Source organism: Notothenia coriiceps, unplaced genomic scaffold, assembly GCF_000735185.1.
Source record: "Notothenia coriiceps isolate Sejong01 unplaced genomic scaffold, NC01 NC01_scaffold00030489, whole genome shotgun sequence".
NCBI lineage: Eukaryota > Metazoa > Chordata > Actinopteri > Perciformes > Nototheniidae > Notothenia > Notothenia coriiceps.
In genome coordinates this window covers 1-10281 of record NW_011363190.1, presented here as the reverse complement: position 1 = coordinate 10281, position 10281 = coordinate 1, and the positions used below count along the sequence as shown (strand labels likewise).

Genomic DNA, 10281 nt, shown 5'->3' with positions numbered 1-10281 from the left:
AAGAGAGTATAGAGAGGCGGAGTCCCTCCCTTTCCGGGGGACCTCCATGGGACCTTATTTCGGAAAAATTATGTATTGAAGTCAATGGGGAGATAAAACGTATCTTTCGATCCCGTTTGAATTGTGCCACGAATTACACATGTCAAAAAAGTAAGTTTGTCGAAAAACTGTTGAAATATAAGACTATGAAAAATACGCAACTAGAAAGACTACAAATCCCAGAATCCCGGTCCATAACATACTTCTGAGACTCAGGGCCAGTTCCCTGTGGGTGTAGCAGAGCGGGAGCTGCCTGTGAGTTATTACACCGCCCATCACCAGTCCGCTGATGCTGGTCATGTGGTTGGTCAACTAAACACAATGATGCCTTCCTCTGAAATAACAACACAAAAGTATTTCAGCATTAGCAACACTGTCTAGCTTCTTACTTCCACCAAGATCAACATTAAGTTATTATGTGGTGTTAAAAAGGCATCAGAGAAGCTGATTTTGGGTTTAGCTGAGCCAAGGTCTCCCCGCATGGAGCTAAAGAAGGAACCACATCAAAGGCTGCACTGTACCAGGAAGGACGGAGGCCCTGGTGAAAGCCTGACGGCCCCTGGGATGATTGCACACAACTCATCAAAGTGACAGGTTTAGCGGACAACAAAAAAAAGAAAGTGGGTGCATCAGCTAAAGAGGGAGGGAAGGATAGAGGAGGACAAGATGTTTTCAAACCTTTTAAGGCATTTGGGATGGCATGTCAAGAATAGTGTTTGACACTGTATGTCTTTTGAATCATTTTTCCAAAACTAATTCCACATTTGGGGGTTTGAATAACTATGATTACCTTTCAAGTGAAGCAAATGTGCCACACAGGGCAACCCAAACAGCACGTTGTTGTTTTCAAAAACCTCAAACATCTGCAAAGAGAAACAGGAAAGGCGAAAAAATCTCTCCACAAAAGGGCTTGGTCCTGTGAGTTTAAACATGATCCATCTCGCTGTGTGATTTGAAAGCACATTCACGCAGATCTAATAGCAGAATGTTAAGATGCTGGATGGTAATGCGCTCTGACATACGTATATGCAGGAAGGCAGCAGGTAATCCTAGAAGCCCTTAGAGCATTGCAGCTAACCCTGCATGTAATAATGTCTGGCTAACAAGACAGAAGAGGAAGATGGTAAAAAAAAAAAAAAAGGGGGCAGAAAAAGGTGGAATCAAGAATGATTGAATGTATATGGACAATTAAATAAACAAAGATAAAAGGTGCTGCAGTAATTTAATGAATTATTTAAACTCAGGCAGCACTGCTCACATTGCTCCCTGGCTTCTGTAGGTCTTAGATGCGGAAACCAGGGAAACCTTATCCCTTCGACACCTTGGCGGTGAGGACAGACATCTCCCACCCGATTAGCATCGAGACCCCTGACGAGGACTCGAGGGGTCTGCGAATGGCTGGAACCCCAATGAGAGCTAGTGTCTAAGTTACACTGCACTCACATTAAGGAACAGGAGGCCTTAGGTTCCGTTTCACTTCTGCCACTCTGCTATACTGTAAATCTGATGAAAAAACATTGTATTATATGTAATACGCATGAGGAAAGCTTGATTTAGCACTCATGAGGAACCATATGTCTCACACATGTACACATGTTTTGGTTTCTTGTTGTTTTCTTTGTAATGACTCCAAGTAAAGCAGCCAATGGGGGCCTGGGGGTGTGTGTGTGTGTGTGTGTGTGTGTGTGTGTGCGTGTGCGTGTGTGTGTGTGTGTACACATTCTGATGTATGTGTACTGGGGAGCCACAGAAACAGCTGTTCTATAACTGCCTTTAACTTTCTACCTTAACATTGGGAAGTGGTTGGTTTGGTTTGGTATTGTCACAATGTATAGTCGAGTTTCAGCAGACGTCTAATCACAAGGTTCATTTATTTGTCAACACATGTCGAAGTAACTATGTCTTTCAATCTTAGAAACAAAAACCGCTGCTGGAACTGTAAAGGACGGATATCAATAGATGTTAAGTATTAGCTAGCTAATCTGTTAGCGATTAACTGGGCTAGCTATAGTTGACGCCAACTAGCCGTAGTTGCTATGTGAACGCTATGTAGCAAACCACAAGATCAAAATATTGAAGTGGATATATCTGGCTGTGAGGGGCTTTTATACGTTTCAAAATCTAAGGAACATGAAAACCAGGCCCACACATGTGATATGATTCCACAAAACAGTAGCCACAAGTGGAAAAGCATCCTAGCGGGAGCATTTCTGCGACTAGCATTTTCAGCAGCAAGTTCACCAAAATGTTACGCTAGGTTAACAGTAATCTTACAGAGTTTTGAATTGTAATATTGTTTGAAGGTAGGTAGGAAGTTTTTTTATTTAATTTAGGGTAGCAACTCGGATTCTCTGTTATAACTGGCTTAATATTTTACGGTTTTTATTTTTAAACGTGACACAGGCCTCATGACTGAGGTTAGCTTAGGACGGGAGCAGCCATGTTGTTCTGGTTGATTAGAGACATGCTGTGTCCAGATGACCTATCTGTCTGTTTCTTACCATTTCCTTTCATAAACAACAAAGAGATGAAAAGAAAATGACAGATATAAGAATGAGCAGGGAGAGTGAGAGCGGTTGGCTCAAATTAAAAGTGATTAGCAGAGCCGTTTAGCTGCCCTTTTAGTCAACATTCTTACCCAATGTGATGACTGGCAGCTCGAAGGTGTGAATGACATCACATGCACATGTTGGATTCGCAATGGTCAGCAAGTGCAAAGGCAAGATTACCAGTTGTTTTTTGGATGATAAAATATTTAAAATGTGCTATCATTTCAAATATAATTAGAAAATAAAACAAAGTGGAGTTAATTTGCTGTCTCTCACATCACTACTTAAATAATTGACAGACTACCCACAACTGACTGATCTTATTAGGAAAGATCAAAACATTTTAAAAAGAAACACACGTTTATTTTAACAGCTAACCCAAAAAGAACAACTGATAATGAAAAAAGGCGAGGGGATCACTTATGATATTAGCATCCATCCTAAAGCGCACATGAATATTGGTACATAATAGCAATCCTAGTCACTGGAAATGGCTCTTAAACCACAAATGTGAACATCATGGCGCTTGAAAATAGAGTCAGCGTTTCACCTAAGTCATGAGGATTCATTATGTGGTCTCCAAGATTATCAAGAGCCATGCTACAAGCATTTCTCTGGAAAGCGATCTCCCTTTGGCAGAGTAGGACAATGTTTTAATTCTGAAAAGTGGATCATCACCTCTCACAGGGTATACCTAACACAGATTCTCTATAAAGTTTGTCTATAGCATTATTATCTTTTCAAGCATGAGCCAAAGACCATCAGGTTTTCAAATTGCATGCAGGTTCAGTACGCTGCGTTTATTTGGCAGAGGAAGATAATGTTTAAAAATGAGAAACAGACTGCTGTTGCTTTATCACATTAGAATAAGCACACTTTTGGCACAAAACAGGCTCAGCCTTCTAATTACTAGGGCTGTACCCGAATATTCGACTATTCGAATATTCGTTCGTTGGCCAACTATTCGGGTTTCAATTTCATTATTCGGATATTTTTTACTTATGTTTTTTAAATATTTTTTTTTCTTCTAAATGTATGCTATTAATAAAGGTGAATTGCCATATTCTTATACTACATTTATACTTTTGAATTGCATTGTTAAAATGCGGAAATATATACAATCTCAGCCTGTGCTCCTGACATCGCGTTCACTCACAGTCACTAACGCTTCACCTCGCTTCACCTCGCTTCACCTCGTTTCACCCACAAAATAACGAAGACTTCAGCTGTGTGGGACCATTTTAAATTGGACGACGGTAAGAAGAATATGTGCCAAATATGCGACAAGAAACTGGCCTACCACGGTGGCACAACAACTCTGAAAAGTCACCTGGATGCTGTAAGTAGTAGCCTAGCTTAGCTTAGCTGTTGTCAAGTTGCCATGATGAAGCTGCTTTATCCGCCGTTTAAACAGTAGCGTTACACATGATAAAAACGTGCACTTACTTTGCTTAGAAAATAGTTGCAAGCAAGCTACCGAATTGTTTTTTTATATTAGTTTTTTTATTTTATCCGAATAGTGAAAATAATAGGAGTAATGTGGGAACATTACACAGGCTAAGGCAATGGCATAAAGTTGAGTAGCTCAGCCTAGTAATAACTTGTGCAACGCATCCCAGACATCAACATCCTCAACAATACAGCAGACCCTACAGTTACCCTACAGAGGACACATTTAGTTTTAATGTTTGGGAGTACTACTGAGACAATAAATAAATATAAATCGTAATAGTATGCTCTTTCTGCGCTTCTGCTTAACAGCGTGTTGTCCGGTGTCTCGGATTCGGAGCGCGTTATGAAACCTTTTTGAACATTTAAAAAAATAAATAAATACAAATCTCTCCGCACCGAATATTCGCTGTTGATTACTACCGAATATCCGGAGCCCGAAAAATGGTATTCGGGACAGCCCTACTAATTACGGCTGTTTTTTCCTGCGGATTTCACATGGTCTTAGGGGCTTTGGAGCATCCTTTGTTGCTCTTCAAAAAAGATCACCCCCTCCTCTGAAACTCTCTCTCTCTTGCATTTGTTTTCAAGTGCCTAAGCAACTTCCTAGTCTGGGAAAAGACACAGTTCAATCAAAACTTCTTTCTGTTGTCTTCTAAAGGGGAGGGGTGGACCAAGAGAGGAGAAAGTAAAGAAGGGGGAGAGTGGCGGTATGCAAACGCAAGGTTCTTATCGAGTTGAAAAGAGGAGGCAGCTAAAGAAGAGCAGGGCAAACGAGGAGTGTCTGCGAACTACAGAGCAGGGAGGGAGAAAGGAGATCTTAATTTGTTTGAACAGTCCTGGTTTGATCTGGGACACAATCAGGGTGACAGGGAAGTTATGCAGAACGGAAGGAGGGAAAGTCAGAAGGAGGGACGGATAAGAGGCAGATGGACGGACATGCAGACGGAGAGACATACAACTCACACAAAGGGCTGTTTAGGAGGAATTTGGTGGACAGATGTTTGTGTATTTGAATTAATGGAAGAGAGTTAATCTTTGAGGGCACCAAAGTTAGCGTTTGCTCATAAGGAGGAGAACAGCCGTTGAGGAACTGCACAAACATACACAGAGCCTTTTACTATCAGCACCCCCCACTCAACATACTTTGTGCAAGGGCATAACATCTTCCGATTCCAAAAAAGTTTTGCTAATATGTTGAAAACCGGCTAGCGCTAATATATAGGCCTTTTTGGAATACAATCAACAGAAATGTAGCTAGTATCTGTGATATGTGTTACATTGATGATATGAGTTTCATTATAATCAGGGCTTTAACTAATAACGATAATTTATTATTGATTAGCATGGTTTTTAATTTGCGACCAATCGTTAAGTTGCTACAACTTTTGTCGTTTTCTTTTGTCTGACCACTTTCTAAAACCAGACGACAACCCTCGGTTTTGAATGCCATTGTGAAAGTGCTCTATACATGCCTTCTTTCTAAAAGCCAGCAGGGAGAGGTTGTAAATAGTTGCTCACATTCTATAGAAGTCTATGAGAAAATTACCTAACATTTTACCCGACGTATAACCTCATGAAACATTTTCGGTCTCAATCACTAGTTTTAAGGCTTCAATACAGCATGATGTTTATTTTGTAATTGATGGTCCTATTTATAGTAAAAAAGTTTTTTTTTTTAAGGTGAGGCCACCTTTTTATTGACAGGTTGCTACTATAGTCTTGTCTACGTTACGTCCATGTTTTAGACATTATGTAATTAGCCCATTTCACAATAGAATAGAGCAACCAAAACATATGTTGGCGCAGTTAGGACTTGAGATGCAGTAGTTAACTTAACTCCACAGCTCCTTTTGTCATTAAACAAAGTCATATATAAATGTGTTCTGAGGCGACCCTATTTTGAAAGTTTGAAAAGCTCTATAACATCTGATAAAGATAAATAAGATAAGCTGATAGAATAAAACCATTTTTGACAAAAAGGTGGAAAAGTGCGTGATGTTCAGGTTGCTGAAGTATAGCACGTATATTAAGCTCATCAAGTTTGACAATGTGGAGATCTTTGAAGAGCAGATGATGACTGAGATGGAGAAAGTGCTTCAAAGTGGCCTGGGAGTCAAAGAGAAGCTTTTATATCGGCCTCGTCTGAATTCCAGATGACTGTAGTGAGTATTCTGCAGCATTTTAGCTACAATATTTGTAGGAGCCAGTATTTGGAGAAAGAGTGTTTTATCTCCTCTCCCTGCCTCCCTTATATGTCCCTCTCACCTCAACAGCCTTTCCATCCTTGAGCTTGTTCCCTTAAAAGTGTCTTTCCCCACATCTCCACCTCTATCGCAGTATGTCTGGCCGCCAAAAGGTTTATGACAGCAGGATGTGATATCACACCTCCTACGACATTTTCAACCACACAAAAAAATGTCATGTTTTTTTTCGTTCCCTTTTTCCTCCCCGAGGCCATCTAGTTCTCCACCCTCAGAGGCCCCCGGAGAAATTTGACACACAGATGCGATCCTTCAAGTTTTATCCGTTTTTTCTTCAGAGCCACGTTAACTTATTTTTGCTGCCTTGAAATGCCTTGGATGTAATTCTTTATTCAAGTGCTCTAAACATTTATAAAAGACACTTGTTAAGCTTAGTCATAAATCGTTTTCTACCTTCCACCATTTTCACTTGTGTATGGATGTGAATTAAATGCTACGCCCACTGTTCATTTATATAAAATAGCATATAACACTTTTGAATTAGTCCAGAAACATGTAACTGATAAAGCAATCCAACCAATTACATATACAAAACTCTCACTTCATATCATTAAATGCTACATATTTGCAAAAAAAATAAGAGAAATGGTTGCGAAAAATAAGTGTTTGTTTTATGTTTTAGGATTCATCCCATATTTTATCAAATAGGAACCGTGTCAACAGCTAAGATAGGAACAACAACAAAAAAACGTACCCTACGACCACCAATCAAATGATGAAAGGTTTTTTTATTTCTAGTATTTAGCTATCAGTTTCTGGAAGTATGGTGAATACTAAAATGACAGTAAATATAGCTTTACGCATGAGTAACAGTGTCGCAAATGTATGAGGTAAATGTTTAAAGATTGACTACACCTGTTAGAGACGTCATTATGCACAGATATGAATATGGGTGCATTGAGTACAAGATGTTTTAAAACCACTGCCCTGCTCTGTGCAAAAGATGCTGGCTGGTGAATAGAAGTATAATTGTGTATTGTACTTGCCCCTGTGGATAGTAGGAAACAAATGTTTCCTGTCCCGCTTGAGTTGGTCACGCACTGCAATTTGTTGTAACCCAGAGGATACTTTGTTTTTTATGGCCTTGTCCCTCTCTCAGAGTTCTGGGCAGAACACTCTGCTGTGAGAACACATCACCACAGGGCCTGAAACAAAGATGCTGCTGCCAAGGCAAATGGAGTGACTTCATCCTGTGTCATCTCACTGAAGGACAAGTGGGCTCTAAGAGGGCCCACTGGGGGTGTGGGGGGGGCGGAGCAGGAGATGAATTAGGCAGGCTGAAAAGGCTTTTTGGCTCCAGATAATTGCTCTATATTCACATCATAGAGACTCATTTATAAAGAATATCCTCTTTAAATGGTTCCTCTTCAGTTTATTCTTCCTGAATGCTTATGTAATACAGTCCATGGCAAAAAGGTTTGTTGAGTTGAACTGAAATGATACAGTGGGCTGGAAATGTGGTGGGAAGAGGTGCAGGAATGAGTCCTAAAACTCTCAATGTTGATGTTATTTTTAATGTGTTTTTTGTAAGATGCCTGAAATAAAGATGTGTGGTAAACACAAGGTTAAAAGATTTTAACGTTTGTTTTTTACAACATAAAATACCCCAATAAATACTGTGGAAGTCTAAAGAGAATGTCTCTTTAGCAATGTACGTCAATGTGAAAAAGTATTTTTGGGCCCAAAGGACACCAGGGACTAGAACAGAAGTGTAGTACAGTGTTTGACCGCTACCAACATGTGCTTAAATGGCCAACACACTTTCTCGGGGCATGGTAACCTCAGTAGTGAAAGACTGAAGCTTCTTTAAAATGGCAGTTGCTAACAAGTGGCAAAATAAGACTACTAAACGTCATCACGCTAAACATTAGCCATAGCTCAGCGCTGGAGACAAAGAAGTCATGTGATTGTGATGTATGTAGATCGCCTAATAAAGGGGCGTTCAAATGTGGAGATTTTGAATAAAACCTGTAACTATTTTAGAAGTTTTTTAGCAACAGACATTTTTATCTGCCATACTCATAACGCTAATGGAAAAATCCAGATGATTTTCTCAAGGGACCCCTTGAGATGCTAATTCTTGGTCCTACAGAATACATCATCACTGCACCAATCTTTTCTTAATTAAAGAGGAAGTGACAGGGCCCTAGAGTGCTAGAGGCTTGTATGCATGTAACGTAGGTGTGTGTGTGTGTGTGTGTGTGTGTGTGTGTGTGTGTGTGTGTGTGTGTGTGTGTGTGTGTGTGTGTGTGTGCGTGCGTGCGTGCGTGCGTGCGTGCGTGCGTGCGTGCGTGCACGCGTGTGCGTGCGTGCGTGCGTGTGTGTTTGTGTGTGCGTGTGTGTTACCTGTGCAATAGCCTCAGTCTTCCTGAGCTTGTCCTCCCAGGTGTAGGTCATTTCTTGGATCAGTTTCTCCGACTCCTCCAGCCTGTCCTTCAGATCGGGGGCCTTCATGGACTGTGAGAGTGACAGAAGCTGCATTACACAAGGCACATTACTGTGTTTGTATTTCAATATTCACAAACTGCTGTAACCCTAACCTCAGCCTCTGTGAGCTGCTCCCTCAGCTTCTCCACTTCCTCCCGCAGCTCTCTGATGATCCTGGCGTTGGGGTCTTCGTTGACGACGGCGTGGTTGACGATGCTCTTGGCGCGGTCGGCGTAGCGCAGGGTGGACAGCGTCTCGTCATAGTTGTCCGCAGCCGGGCTGATGGTGGCGACCATGGCGGTGCGGCTGTTCCCTCCCAGGCTGTCCTGTAGGAAAAATAAATCCAAGAAAGAGACAGATGACTCTTCAGTTTATCTCTGTCTGAACAAATATCCCTCTGGTAAATAGTGATAGCAAATGATCTTTTGTCAAATTATGTCAGAAATGAGATGAGGAGTTTCGTTTTCAAACAAAATTTGACAATTAGAATCAAATTTTTGTGATTTCTGTCACTTAAAACTCTCAGACTGCACTGTGCAAAACAAAGAAAATCCACTTTAGGATAAAGAAAAAATTACTTAATGTATGATTTAAACGCAGGCAGTTTTTAGGGGAATCTGGGTTTATGCGAGTTTTATATAGCTACACTTAACCCAATGATAATTCTACAAGGAGCCAAATTAAAGAGTAATTTAGAAACATTTTCAATTAAAGACTGGCAAAAGGGGGCTTTTGCTAACTGAGTACAGCTAATAGAAATAACCAGTAGGGCTAAACCTGAAGCTCAATAGGCAAAATACGTCACTATACCCAAGAAGTAAACAATGGAAAAAGAAAATCTCCAACGAGGCGTTCTGGGGCAGCATAGACAGGTCTTTTCTGTGTTAGAGTTTCACTCGCTACAGGGTGTACTTTGAGGGTTTGTGACTCTGCAGACCGTTTACATGCAGAAAAAGCTACATAACACACAAGGGGGTGGGTAATAACCAGAAAAGCATGACACGGGACCTTTAAAGCTAAAGTAGAAATGCAATGGTCTCTAATTTAAGGGACTTAAGAAGTGCAGAACAAAATGTAATCTTGTTCAGACACATTCAAATAACCATCTGAGCCCAGAAGCTTGATAGGCATAATGAGCAAGAGCAATCCAGAAAATGAATTATTTAGAGACTCCAAAGCACTATTTCTTTGGATTTAGAAAATGCTTTTTGTTCTTATTGATCCACATATTTATAAACTATTCAGTAAACAGTATTTATTTGACTGTAACGTATTTAATTATAAATTCAGTTTTATCTTATTCTATCTTATATGTTTATTTGCACTTTTTTTGTATTTTTCTTTATCTTGAATTCTGTAGTGAATTCAAAAGGTAACCAAGTGCAATATAACTGAAGCTAAAGACACAGGAGTACAACTGTTTGTCTGTAGAGGAATCTTTAAAGGTGTGCTCATGTGTCTCTGTACCTTGAGCAGCCAGGTGAGCACAGAGTCTCTGTAGGGGACAAACTTGCTCCTGTTCTTCCCCGCTCCCTGGTCAGCCAAGGCAGAGA

The 10281-nt window shown here is 40.4% G+C and overlaps 1 protein-coding gene across 1 annotated transcript; it reads right to left on the bottom strand.

The window, feature by feature from the left end:
* Window positions 1–242: 242 nt before the first annotated feature.
* LOC104959591 (kinesin-like protein KIF13B) lies at window positions 243–10275 on the bottom strand (the record flags this gene model as incomplete). Its single annotated transcript, XM_010787500.1, has 5 exons — window positions 10196–10275; window positions 8842–9054; window positions 8647–8758; window positions 5250–5253; window positions 243–298 (listed from the first exon to the last, which is right to left on the bottom strand). Coding segments are annotated over exons 2-5 (355 nt in total), but the record flags the coding sequence as incomplete, so codon positions are not given.
* Window positions 10276–10281: the final 6 nt, after the last annotated feature.